Below are 14,048 nucleotides of genomic sequence, written 5' to 3'. Positions count from 1 at the left end.
TTTTGTATATGCATGTGTGCATGGGAGAATGCATTAATCAGTATCGCTGGTCAATCTTTAAACAAAAGTACTTGCACTTTTAGCAGATACAAGGAAAGCATTGCATTCAACTATTATTCTTTGCACAGAAATTTCGATTTACTTTTCACATATTGCAATCACTGGCATACCAGTAGACTGTATAATTATGTACCAAAAATACACACACAACTCATTGACATTAATATAAATTTGTATTTCTTGAGCACTTTATAATGTTCTGTAATTACAGAGAAAATTATGTAATAACATTTACATTTTAGTAAATCGAGTATCTCCCATCTTCCTTCACCTCATTGGGTGACATGTATTTAGGTGAAGAAATAATAAAAGGCTTATTAATAAAAACATACGCCTGGGGGAAAAACTCTCATCTCATATGCTATCAATGAATAGATACAAATATTCATAGCAAATAACTTACAGAATCTTAATAGACACATATTATATCAAAACCAACAATGGTAAATACATTTTTATATTTTCTTTTGCAGTCATTTCGCTTCCCTTTTTTAAGATCACTCTTAATGTGTTATTTTATGTTTTACTCTAATTCTTTAATTTGGTTTGCCATCTTGTCTGGGTCTCACTTGAAGGAAAAAAAAAATCTCAAGGACTTCCCAAAGAAATAATGGATATTTCTCCATTTCATCTTTATCTTTTGAATTAGGCAACTTTCTTAAATATTGCCCTTTTCCGTTGATAGTCATGGAAGCAGGTGGGAGCTAAGTTTTTGGTTTTAAAGACTCCCAAAGGGGCAAAATGTCCTCAGTTCCAGTTCTTGTCTTTAGTAGCTGCTTTCATGTCCTGTCAGAATGTACAGATTGCTTTGAGCCGAAGGGTCATCCGTTGGCGTGCTCTGAAGGATAATGTCACTGTCGAAACAGTCAAACACAAGTCAGCGTGCATTTCGGGTGTTGAGACAGACAACCGGCACTAAGGGCATAACGAATTTATATATTTATATGAAGACTAGAAACTAGAAAGAAATTTCTGTTTTGACTATAAGTGACAGTAAGTGTAACAAACCTGTTTGTCCCCAAAACTTTAAATACTCTACTCTCATCTGTAATTTCCTGTGTTACCTGCAGGTGAAGAAAGAATTCTCCAAGTTATAAATGTACAAATTCACAAAAACGTATTTAAAAAAAACCCCACCTCAACTCCGGTTATGTTACACACCTCATCTGAATTAAAACTTTTCCCTTTAAGTCCATGCTTCCAGAAAGCCAAAACGCTATCCTGCAAGCAGACTGTTAGAAGATTTCACATGTTACTTAACTGTCAACAGCAACAGCTATTACTCAGCTATTACTCTTTATCTCATGTTTTACCTATTGTCTCAATGGGGAAACCAAAGACCAGCTCTGTGGATGGAACTCCTTGGAGACTCACAATCTGAACAGTTTCTGTCCAACAAATTTCAAGACTTTATGCTTAAGAAGATTTTAAAAGTTGATTTAGGTTCGGACAGGCATGTCAAACATGCAGCCCGCAGGGGGACCTTCATGGGTTCATGCCTGATAAGGCCAGCAGGACCCTGTCCTTTGGCAGAGGCCCTGTCCAAAAGCAGAGGCCCCTCCCCGAGGCCACCAAATTGGATCCTCTCTCAACACCCAGGCTGCAGTGACAAAGGGCATCATTGAACCCTCACTGAAAAAGAATCCGACTTACTGTTGGCAATGGGGACCGAGCTCTGACCCTGGTTTTTTACAAGAACCAAACAGCCTGAATGAGGGAGTCCGGTACCCCCTAAAGTACCCCCCAAAGGAGTCCCTGACGGTACACATCAACAATGTATTTGAGCTCCCATACTCCCTCCAGGACCCTACTCTTTAGATGAGTAACTTAATTAACAGTCACTAATTAGATTATTTGTAATTAGATTCTCAGCTCCTAGGGGGAAAAAAACCCAAGTTTTGTTATTTGTTGTCGTAAACGTATGTTTAATAGTACGCAACCCCAGCGAGTAAGAGGGTAATACGACTCTGCCGTTTGACATGCCTGGCCTATTTGATGAGATGATGATACCTACTTTCCAGTGCAATCAGAACAGTGTCCCTGTCAATTTGAGTTACTTTCACTGCCTTCAGTGCTCCACCTCCTACAGATGCACAGACAAAAGAACTTTGGTTGGAGGTTCGAGCAGAACGATCCAGTCCGGCCAGCGTGAAACAGGAACCAGATGGCATACCCGTCGGCGACCACAGCACGTTGTTCAGTTCGACGATATCAAACTGTCGGCTGTTTTCCAGATTCCCTTTTATGGACTCTCTTACACCGACACACAACTGGGGCACCTCATCTGTTGTCGACACCAGTAGCTCGAATATTGGCAGAGAATCTGGAAGGCTGATCGGTATGAACTGCAAATCAAAGGGGACTTGGGGATTCAACGTTAGGCGCCAGGGTTCATTGTAAAAATACCAAATTAATTTGTTTAATGAGGCAAGTTAAAGCCTCGACTGGTGAAGAACCATGACAGCAGTAATCGTACACATCTTTCTCATTTAAACGGTTGATGTATTTAGCTCCAGTTTGTTCCTTGGGGCCCTTTCTCTTGCACAAACATGCCGTTTGTGAGGAAATTTGTATATGATGCAAGGATTTCATCCCCAATTGAATTAAGATGCAAATGTTCAGAAATCAGGTTAAAATACAATCTAATTATACTATTATATGATTCCAGTATGTTTATCCATTCATTTTACATTAAAAATGGATGTTCAGGTATTCTTATCATTTCGGTAAATGTGGCCCATAAAAGAAGAAAGAAATATTACGTTTTGAAGGTAACCAGCCTTTAAAAAGTGCCAGTTATTGGTGAAATATTGGTTGTTATACCCAGATTTAAAATCTCAAACTGCTATATTTGTCCTTTATCTGTGTTTCACGCTCGTACAAACCTTTAGGTGCATGAATTTCTGCAGAGGCTCATACCAAAGCAGTAGAACCAAGCCAGACGGGACAGCGGCACAGAGAAAAGTACTGTCCGTGTAAGGGTTCCTCGCTGGAGGACAGGACAGTTAGGCCACGTCATTGTTACTAAACTCATAGGAAAGCAAGTCTGCTAAACTCTTCAGCACTCACCCACACTACACCTTCGGCAGCCTTTGGTATGCGGAATCTTCACCGACACAGCGAACTTCCTGCACAATGAAACCCAGATTGAAACCCAGATTACAACGTCAACCACTTACGGAGTACATGTGTCGTGCTCAGAGGACGCTCGGCGTCCCTTTTCCGACCTGGGTTTGATCCTGTCGCTGCAGTGGCTGCTGAAGGACAGGCTGTCGTTTCTCCTCTGCAGATGTCTTTGGTCAAACAGCACCAGGAGACTGTGGGAAAAGAGCTGGGAGGACTTCCCTGCACAAAGAACACCTGCGGTTAGAAGAAATGCCACCACTAATATGGAAAAAAGACAGAAAACAAGGAATAGAGGTTCCTACCTGATACAGACATCAGTACATTATTCATAACGTACAACCATGTGCATCGATGAGGGAGAAGCTGGGTAATAAAAATAAATAAACAAATAAGACCTGATAATATGGAATCTATGACAAGTCTACAACTCTGTAAATATCTGCCCAAGTGATTGATTCAAATCTCCCATTTGGGTTATAATCATTTATATTTCAATTTTAGTTTAGGATTAAGATCACCACTCAGTTCCATTCAATAGGTGCACTCTGCCCAGAACCTGGAATACCCTCTAGATCTTTATCCCTTGAGACTAGTGATAGTCAATTTTAAAATTAACATTAAGAATATATACATCAATGCAGAAAATAAATCAACACCCATTTTGATTCTCTCCTCTCCTCTAATATCCTCTCCCCCCCTCCCCCCCCCCTCTCCTCTCCTCTCCTCCTCCTCCTCCTCCCCTCCCCTCTCCCCCTCTCCCCCCCCCTCCCCTCCCCTCCCCTCCTCCCCCCCCCCCCCCAAGCCCCTCCCTCCCCTCCCCCCCCTCTCCTCCTCCTCTCCCCTCCCCCCCTCTCCTCTCCTCCTCCCCTCCCTCTCCCCCCCTCCCTCCCCTCCCCTCCCCTCTCCCCCCCTCCCTCTCCTCTCCTCCCCTCCCCTCCCCTCCCCTCCCCTCCCCTCCCCTCCTCTCCTCCCCTCCCCTCCCCTCCCCTCCCCTCCCTCTCCTCCTCTCTCCTCTCCCCTCCTCCCTCCCTCCCCTCTCCCCTCCCCTCCCCTCTCCCCTCCCCTCCCCTCCTCCCCCCCCTCCCCTGCTTCATGTTGTTGCATATATAGCTTAACACACATTTCAACAAACATCATGTGACAATATGACCTCCGTACACTGATTATCTTAAAGCAAGAATTTCCTTACCTTCTCTAAAACATCTTCGTGGAGTTCATTTAGATTGAGCCTGTAGATGCCCTCCTCTGCCCCAAGTATGAGATACTGATCTAAAAGGATAAATGTTTGTTAAAAGTGGAAGAAGTTTCCTTTCCTGCATAGAAAATGATTGTTACAGGTTGTAAAGCAGTTTTATTGCTGAAACAAAACTTTATTGTCTAGGTAGGGGCAGTAAAACCTACTGCCGTCTTACCTCTCGTCTTTGGCAAAATCCATGTGACAGCACAGTGAATTTTCAGAGGACAACCATTAAAGACTTTGGAGAAGCAGGCACCCATCTATAAAATCAGGACAGTGGTCACATGACGAAGGTGTAAGGACCCTAGATGAATAAAGTGTAGACAGACACTTTTTGCCCCCCCTTTCATATCACTTTAGCATATGTGTTAATAGCAAAAAACATACTAATGGATACATTATTAATAAATCCCTTTTGACAGCCCTGCGGTTAGCAAGCAGCTAATAACGATCAGACTTACATGGACATGTGGAGTTGGAGGAAGACCATGACAATTGGCTTTCTACAAATGTCAAATGTGACATATATCACAACCCAAGATAAACATGACATGAGATGGAAATGACTTGCCATCATAGAGAAGGTGCCCCCCCACCACCACCATTTTGAATAATGGTAAGTTAGCAGATTTTGCACCTTGATACTCACAGAATCAGCAGTTTTCCTCCTCATGCTGCTCCACTCGGGTGATATCGGGGCCTTGCTTTTGGGAACTAAAACAGTGGCAGCTGTTGCGCTCTGCGTTGCAGCGTGCTGTAGGGGCGGGTTTGGATCGCTGGAGCACTGGCTGATGTCTTGTGTGGCACAGCACCTGGACAACACTACACGCAACAGCCAGAGGAAGTGAATTTTGCCAGCATGCTCAGTCGGTTGTGACAGTTCCTTTTGCTCCTTCCGCTTCAGTGATGCTCCATCTCCAATTTGTAAACTCCCTTTCCTCTTTCACCAACTCTCATTTTCATCAAAATTCATTTGTTCACCTGTATCATCTAATTATATTAAGGAAATTATCCATTATCACCACAGAATTGTCTACAACACAAAGTCCACTTCAGATATTGTTCAGTGACCAGTAAATTTAATAAGAGTTGATAGATCAGAAAACCCAGTTGGAGTGCAGCCCTGGAGGCCTGGGTCTCTCCAACCCCTATCCTAAATCCATGCATATTCCATGTGAAACCCCTAATAAACTACTCATTTCAGACACCTGGAGACAAAAACTACACCTTAAAAAAAGCACCATTCGGACAACAGATCAGATTTCAGCTCCTGCAACAGCTTAGTTCAGTAGTAGTTTCAGGAGCCAAATCCAAGACCGCATGAAAGTCTTCCCAGATCTGAGTTTTATTCTATTCCTGCCAAAGATGAAGTGTTTCACCTGAAGGACAAGGGGAGTCGGCAGCGACGGCGCCGTCAGGCTTTAGTGTGCAGCTGGATCGAAGCAACAGACCACTGTCCTCGCTGCTGGAGGCCAAAGAGGTGAAGGCTGGCAAAGATGCTGAAGATGGGCTGAACAAACCACTCTTCCTTCCCTCCTTAAAGAGAAAACCAGGACAGACCGCACTGATATTAATCTTTACAAAAGAAAGATCACTGTTGTGATGAAAGATTCAGGATTTGGTCAGTGTACGGTGCAAAGCAGCAAGAAATTAGCAAGGCGAGAGGCGGGTCCAGGTGGCATCAGACAAGCTTAAATAAAGGAAGTTAAAACTTAGGAGAAGTGTCCCAATAAACAGTGCATGCGAACCTCTTTCCTCCATCAAAAGCATCAATAATGGGCACATTAGCATCAGCACTGAACCACAGCGCAATGAAGGAAGGCGACCTGGTCAATTTTAATCTTTGTCTGTTTCCGGAGGGTCCTGGATAAGCAAGTCCAATCAAAACCTTAGAACCTACAGAACATCAAGGCCCTGCTGCTCTCAAGTTGCTGTCGGATACCACAGCACAACCACAGGGGTCATAATGTCATAATCATTTTAGATACAGTTCAGGCTTTAGGGGTGAGACTCACGTTCACAGAAGGCATCCTCCTAATTGTTAACCTCCTAAAAGAAAAGGACAAAAAAGTCAGTTTTAAAGAGTCAGAATGTGGTGAATATGGTTCACCTCCAAATATGACTTTAAACTGCCAAATGAAATGATCCCTTGCAACAACTCAAATCCTATTTATTCACAATAATCTGTAAAATATGCTGTTTGTTTTTAACTCAGTTGTGTTACTTTTAGGATGAATTTGGCTTCTGCTCTTGGGCCTGGGCACCCTCTATTTGCAGACCTCTTGTCTATTTTATTTCTTTTTCAGTAGTTAAAATGACTGTCCAGTGTAACATTAAATACACAGGCTACAATATTATCCTCACAGGCCGCTGCTGCCAGAGCTCAGAGAATCATTAAAAGCAGAACAGACTCAAAAACGCTGCTTTAGAACAAACCCGTAGTGCAGGTAGAGGAGCTTGTCAGCCTCGCGACTTTTAACTTTAGACTCGAAATGTTCCTGTATGATAAAGTGTTTAGTCAGCATTTCTATAGCTATGGCCACTATTATTGCTAAGGCCCATATAGAGAGCCGCACGGACTCACAGTCTGGTCCTACAGTAGCAACACCAGTCAGGTTACACCACTAGTATCCACCAAATGGGTCTCCAGACCATCCAGGGCCCTATGTGGGGGTTCAGTAACTTACTCAAGGGTACATTGGTGGTGCTCTGAAGGTGTCCTGGCATCTCCCCCTGTTACCAGAACACTTCCAAAGTTCTGTCAACACTGGGGCTTGAACCGACAACCCTCCACATCTCAGCCAAGTAATACAGTCAACAAAGCAGATGGATAGATAGATAGATAGATAGATAGATAGATAGATAGATAGATAGATAGATAGATAGATAGATAGATAGATAGATAGATAGATAGATAGATAGATAGATAGATAGATAGATAGATACTTACGAAGAGTTGTCTTCATCTTCAGACAGACTCCAGGTATCATCATAAAAGCCAGACTGAAAGTGAAACCGGAGTTTATAAAGATGTAAACCATTAAGACGCAGTATGTACAGCAGGTTATAAGAACACCTTGCACTACCAGATCAGGGTGAGGCTCAGTGATTTTCCTCAATGGCAGCCTGACTTCAGCTGCAAAGAAAATGGAAGAAAAAAAGAGTTGCTCTAGAGCGTGACAGAATAGTATCCTGGATGATATTCATATCTTTCGGTATATTTATCGTAAACGCAAACGATCGTGCGATGAACTGAAGGACATCATGTGCAAACATCACTACAATAGGGGCGTCTGATACGTTATGAGGAGCATAAATGCTCCTCTAAACCATCAGGAAGTGGAGCAGTCCTTGGTTATACTGGTAAGGAGACTCATTTGGTCATCTCTTAACATTGAGGAAGTGGGGGAAACCCCTTGAAATCCTGGAATGATCCCTGGAATAACATGATAACTGGACTTAACCTCAATCTAGTCCGACAATAATGGGACATGATCAGAGTGATCATGTTGGGATCATGTAGATAATGTTTGCTGTGTTTGTTCTTCCGGTCCGTGACTTTCCACGTTATCCTAGTTGAGCGAATATTTCTCCTTTAATTTTCTGTTATTCCAGTTAGTTCATGCTGATGAGTTTTCATCATGATAATGGAACCATTTGAAACTCGGGAACAGAATGACTCCTGGTGTCTCGACTCCCTTGCCGTCTCTGGTCAATCCCAGCCCCTGGTTCCTCCACCCTGTCGACTGATCTATTTCCCTGTGTCCTCTGGGGCCGTTGGCCCGAGGATCTGTCAGAGATCTACCAATAACCCCTATTGTGAAGCGCCCCCAGTTTACACAAGGGTGCGACACCATTTCAATGAATTAAAACTGTTATTAACGTTGTGTCTTCACGGTGTCCTTGCAGGTGTCCTTACAGTGTTCTTCAGACCGTGTCCTCTCTGCCGGCAGCCGTCTCCGTGCTGAGTGGATTTTATCCGGAGTCACTTCACCGTTCTATCAAAGGGTCACATGCATTCGCAGAATTACTGTATTTGAGTGTTTGGGGGCATTTGCCACCCTTTTGTAGTACTGACCTCCAGCTCGTCCACCACGTTGGGAACGTGGACGCCGTGTAAGTCGGGGTTGCTGGCCATGTCCAGTAACTCAATAACCAGATTACAGGTCAAAAGTTGTGTCACGAACGCATGCTGGGGAAGGAAAAGTGATGGGAAACTGGATCTCAGGTACAGAAACTGCAGCAATAATTGACCTCGCCAACCTACAGTCAGACTTACTCATTTAAATCAGAATTTGAACTTATCTTTAAATGTTAAAGTTTAGAAAACTACTGAATGTGGGACATTCAGAGACAATGACAGGACATTCTGTTAAACGCACCTTCTATTTAAATGAAGATGGCCGATTTATTGTTTTATAAAAGATGAACTGGCTCTAACAGATGAAGGGAAACTCACACTGAGCTAACTAAAGAAAAACATCAACAACCACAAGTAGAACAACAAAAATCAGATACACAAAGAACAACAACAAACAAGAAGACAATAAACAAACACACAAAAACAGGACATGGGGACAAATTGATAATATATATATGAACCTGCATACATGCTGAACATAAATGTATATGGTTATGCTTATACCCATAATGCAATAGTGAAACTAATAATGGATCCTTGGGGTCTCGACTGAAGCCGAAAGAAGAATTACACTAGGCCTGGACGATGGTCCCCCACTGGACTATCCAGTGTACATTCAAGTCTGGCATGTTGTGTAACGCTGCACGAGTCAAGTATAGGCTGCATTATATGGGGTCAAAGGTCATGAAAAGTTAACTAAAGTCCTGTGGTAAGTCAATATTAAGATGCAATACAGCGGATATTGTGGCTGTGTGGTGGCAAAAGTAGCAATAACGACTCTTTACAGCTGACCTGCAGCAGCGTCTCAGCTGACGGCCTTTTCCGGGGGTTTTTCGTAACAGCCATTTTCACAAAGCTTTGGAAGCATGAAGACCTGTAGAGAAGGTAAACCAGGATCTGAGAACGACCTGTCCATTACGTGAGACGGGAAGAGCCTCAGATGGTGTATAGTAGATGAATTTAAAGGGCTACAGATGGTTGGACACACCACTTGGATTTGTCTTTCAGCCTCGGAGGCTGGAAGTTGCTCTTGGACATCAGCATCAGCGCTCTGAAATGTAAAATTCAGGAGGTCAAATGTTGCGTAAAACAGGTCCGGTTGAAGTCAATGTCGCCTGCGTCGAGGCACCTCATTGGATGGAGGTCAAACAGGGGCGGCTGAAGCTCGGCCAGTTCGATGGCGGTAATGCCGAGCGCCCAGATGTCACACAGGTGGTTGTAGCCGCCCTTCTTCTCCACCGCTACTACCTCCGGAGCCATCCTGCAAACAGCAAAGTGGCGAGAATGTCGGGTGTGGAAGACGGTGCGTGATCCCTCACAGTAAATAATAGCCAAATTCCTCTCACCAGTAGGGGGTTCCGATGAAAGACTTCCTTTTGGCTACTGAGGCACTGATCTCCGCAGCCACCCCAAAATCAGCTGGATAGACAAAGCATGTGTGAGATGAGTCGGACAAGCTAGTTAGCTGCGTAGTTAGCTAGTTGAGGTGATTCTGGAATGCGTTGGGCATTTGCATACACTCACCCAGTTTCACATCCCCGCGCTGTGTCAACAGGATGTTCGCTCCCTACAAGAGAGACACAATTCTCATGGTACGGAAAACGATCTACAAATAAGAAAGGCTTTACCTTAATGTCTCTGTGCATTTTGCCTGTTTCATGTAAGTGATGTAAACCCTGCAGAACAAAGAGGGAAAGTTAATGTGATGTTATACAGGGTACGCTGCTGTTGTGTGTGTGTGTGTGTGTGTGTGTGTGTGTGTGTGTGTGTGATAAGCAGGGCAGTTTGCCTCTTACCTGGAGGGTTTCTCTGCACACATACGCTATCTGCTTCTCCTTCAATGGGCCTGTTACTGCAACAACAGTTCAAAAGTTATGTACAAAGATAGTTATTAGTGTGCGTGTGTGTGTGTGTGTGTGTGTGTGTGTGTGTGTGTGAGAGAGAGAGAGAGAGAGAGAGAGAGAGAGAGAGAGAGAGAGAGAGAGGGTGGGTACCCTGGCAGCCTAGGGCTAACGAGTACTGTTCCTATTATGAGCTTTTTGATCTTACAGGAAAACACTTGACCCTCAGAGGATTCCATCCCAGAACTTTCTTAGCTGTGAGTTTACTGTGCTGACCTCCTGCTAGCAAACCTGGTTAATTTAATCTTTAAATTTAAATTCATTGTGGCACGCCACAGAGGAAAACAACACACTAAAGTGTCAGGCGCTTCTGGACCTAAACGCATGTCCTTGTGTGCACGCTGTACCATAATAAATATCCTGGAGTGATCCTCCACCACAGTACTCCATACAAATCCACAGCTTGGTGTTCCTGAAGAGACGCATAAGAACCTCATTTACATTGCAAAGTTCACATTTTCTGAGGGCGCTGTTGCCCTGGAGGGTCTCGTGCCCACCTGTGGTAGCTGCCGAAGTAGGCCACAATATTTTTGTGCTTGCACTCCTTCATCATGGTGATCTCCTGCTGGATATAGGTGATGTCTTCACCTGAACAGACATATGAGCATGGATTTGTTTCCCCAGATAAAGTCACCATGGCCACTCAGGGCCTATAAAAATAAGTGAACATCATCCTAGCAGCAAAACAATTAGCATATAATAGCTGCTTTGCAAATAAGCATGCAATAATCAGTGGGTTTGCGTGCTACGGTTCACCTACCAGGATCCAGCTTGAGGATCTTGATGGCTGCCAGTTCTGATGTCTCTTTGTTACGTGCCTGGGGTAAAAAGGCGTATTTTATAGTCACAGTTATAGCAAGAGTTAGCGATGGTTCAAATCAGGAAAGAGAGATTTTAAAAAGTGTTTTCCCTGTAATCCCGTGTAAATACTTTTAACATGTCGTTGTCATGAAATAAGATATTCAGCTTTATCATTTCAATGCTTTTATTTATTTGATGTGCATTTGCCACAGTCTGGTCCAGGCGTGTTCGAGCTGTCCTAAACAAGCTAGAATGTATTTAAGGTTAATGTAACTTCCTGGAAGCTACAGCTTTTAATTCTATGAGCTGCATGAGAGAGGATAATGATCCCTTGAAAACAAATATTTGTCTTATAAATAATGAAATAAAGGATTCTGAGTTTGTTAGGAGGAAGCAAAATACCCTTTCACAAAGACCCTCTTAAAGTAATGTTAGAAAGCAGCCACACTTTGGCATCATTGGACACAAAAACTGCAAACACGGGCTGGAAAAATGTCCAAGTTTAAAGCTAGTTCCAGGGGTTCTCCTAAGATCCGGGGCATCTGTACTGTCCTGTATGTTAACAATTACTCAGCTTTATGATCTGCAGATGATGAGAGATGTTTACTACAACGTGCCCAACAGCTGCTCCCAGGCTGCCACCGAGGGATAAAACGCCGCGCCTTGTCGCAGTACTGAACTAAGAACAAGGAGCATTTTTTAATGGGCAGCAGGACTCGATCCAGTTTCACACCGTGCTTCCTCAAACGGGCCCATGCGGCTGCTGGACTGGTGCCACGTGGCCAACGTTTCACGCGCCACGGCCACGAGAGACGATGCTAAAAGCTCCTCTCAACAAAACCCACGGCTCGGCGGCACCTCCTGTTTTCTTTCCTGTTATGCTGCGAGCTTTCCTGTGATTATGGCGACAGGAATGTGCCTCCGACAAACCCCGGCGTGACCAGCAGAAGGGGCCGCATAACGGAATCCATGGCTAAACTTGGGTCGCCAGACAAAGCAGCTCGAATTCAAAGGCACGGAACATGAATGGCTTGTAAAGGAAACGGGGGATCAGAACACATTAGATTATAAAAGGACTACACAAAAGCTGCTAATTTAGCAGCCAAAGGAAACTCATCAGGAAAAATAGAGGCCTTTACTCTGATCCCTCAGTTAGGGACCCCTGGAGCTGAGATCAGGTCAGGTATTAAAGTCCTGGTCCTTAATCCCGGTCAGGAGTCTTTCTAAAGGTGTTAGAGCAACATGAAACTGTGGGTTTACAGTAATCTGTAAGATTGAAAAGAGAAATCTGATTCTACTCCTTCTACTGAGGTTTGAGGTGGAGTCCACCACCTTTATGCCTGTTGGTGTAATGTTGCATCTTAATCTCAATGTCATAATCTGTATCACTGTATTTCATATCTATACTCATCAATAGCTATCCACCTATTACATCTGCTGGTACAACGTGGCGATTACACCATTTTAACCACGAAGCTTCAGCCGCGTCATGGGCGTTAGATGGTACAATTCCACATGGGAACACAGGCAGGAAACAACGGAGGAGTTTGTGGGGTCCAAAATCTCCTACGTTGACGACCAAGAGCATTCGTCTCAATCAAAACGAAGTTTCCCAGAATTCCCAGGATAAGTGACGTGAGACCGTTGGATAATTTCACATGTCCAGAGGCTTCGGGCCTTGATTCCGACCCCCAGGGCATTGGGTGGCATTGCTCACAGGCAGGTCACATGACCACGGGGGAATCGCACCTCACGCAATTAAGAAAACACTATTTTGGTTTTCCTTACTCATTTCTAAATATAATATGGTTAACACAGTTCCTCTGCCATTGAATTTTGTCGTAAGAAAACAGGAAACTGTGTAAAATGAAATCAATTTTCAGGATTTTTAGTCAAATTCCAATTTAAAGTGATTAATATGTTTAAATGAGTGGGAAACAGATGGTCTGTTCATATGGAAAAGTTAATATAGTCTAACAGAATAACATCAGGAGAAAACAAACAATGTCTTCCACTTATTTTGTCACAAAACTTTTATGTTTCAGTAGACAAAAGTAACTATGATGGCAATGAACAGGGTTATACCACAGCCTGCGTCCAGCGCTGCACTTTTTAAACCTTAAATGTCGTGTTCACCTTGTCCAACGCTGGAAGGAGATTTAACGCTCACCTTAAACACTTCTCCATAAGTGCCACACCCGATTCGGTGAATCAACTCGTACTCGTCCAAAGGGTCCTGGAAGGACACCCCTATCCTGTCCATGATCCCAGCCGCCTGAAGAGGAGCCAGACCCTACAACAGCAGGTAAACGCACTCAGGTGTGTCCGTCCATGGCTGCAGCTGCAGCGCTCTTCTCTGGCGGGACCGACGAGCAACAGCTTTGAAAAGGATCTGGAGCAGGAGCAGGGACAATGGACACGCTTGTGGCCTCCACCCCCCACCCTGTCTCTCTCTCTCTCACACACACACACGCATCCTCATATTTCTATCTTTGTGGGGAATGTCAGACATAATACACCCCAAACTCCACCCAATTCTAACCTCAGTCTCAAAACCAGGTCTCAACCCTCAAACGGTGCTTTGAAGTTGTGAGGACCAAAATGTCCTCACTTGCCAAATATGTCTTCATTTTAGATTTCATAGTTTGTTGCTTAATATGTAGTATATAAAAGAACACACACAAATGTGGGCCATTCTTAAATGTTTGGATCTTTACTCAGTAGCTCTGCAAACAACAAAGGCAGATTTGGGAGGGGGGGTCGAGGTCCCTATGTTTAAAAA

The 14,048-nt window shown here is 43.8% G+C and overlaps 1 protein-coding gene across 2 annotated transcripts; it reads right to left on the bottom strand.

The window, feature by feature from the left end:
* Window positions 1-214: 214 nt before the first annotated feature.
* map4k2 (mitogen-activated protein kinase kinase kinase kinase 2) lies at window positions 215-13,703 on the bottom strand. 2 transcript variants are annotated; one of them, XM_057027625.1, is made up of 31 exons: window positions 13,437-13,703; window positions 11,226-11,283; window positions 10,963-11,053; window positions 10,813-10,877; window positions 10,361-10,416; window positions 10,193-10,240; window positions 10,089-10,131; window positions 9,911-9,983; window positions 9,694-9,825; window positions 9,553-9,615; window positions 9,357-9,438; window positions 8,502-8,615; window positions 8,343-8,421; window positions 7,510-7,559; window positions 7,374-7,426; window positions 6,439-6,472; window positions 5,803-5,959; window positions 5,073-5,245; window positions 4,885-4,926; window positions 4,599-4,683; window positions 4,376-4,455; window positions 3,489-3,549; window positions 3,288-3,405; window positions 3,130-3,188; window positions 2,946-3,049; window positions 2,234-2,405; window positions 2,075-2,143; window positions 1,374-1,448; window positions 1,198-1,292; window positions 1,069-1,124; window positions 215-914 (listed from the first exon to the last, which is right to left on the bottom strand). In XM_057027625.1, the coding sequence occupies exons 1-31, from the start codon at window positions 13,527-13,529 to the stop codon at window positions 827-829; spliced, it is 2,568 nt and encodes an 855-aa protein (XP_056883605.1). In that variant the 5' UTR covers window positions 13,530-13,703; the 3' UTR covers window positions 215-826. The 2 variants fall into 2 exon arrangements, with proteins under 2 accessions (XP_056883605.1, XP_056883606.1); XM_057027626.1 differs by having other exon boundaries at window positions 1,222-1,292; window positions 13,437-13,702.
* Window positions 13,704-14,048: the final 345 nt, after the last annotated feature.

This window comes from Takifugu flavidus, chromosome 3, assembly GCF_003711565.1.
Source record: "Takifugu flavidus isolate HTHZ2018 chromosome 3, ASM371156v2, whole genome shotgun sequence".
Taxonomy (NCBI): Eukaryota; Metazoa; Chordata; class Actinopteri; order Tetraodontiformes; family Tetraodontidae; genus Takifugu; species Takifugu flavidus.
The sequence above is the reverse complement of the archived record's forward strand: the minus strand, read 5'-3'. Positions and strand labels throughout refer to the sequence as shown.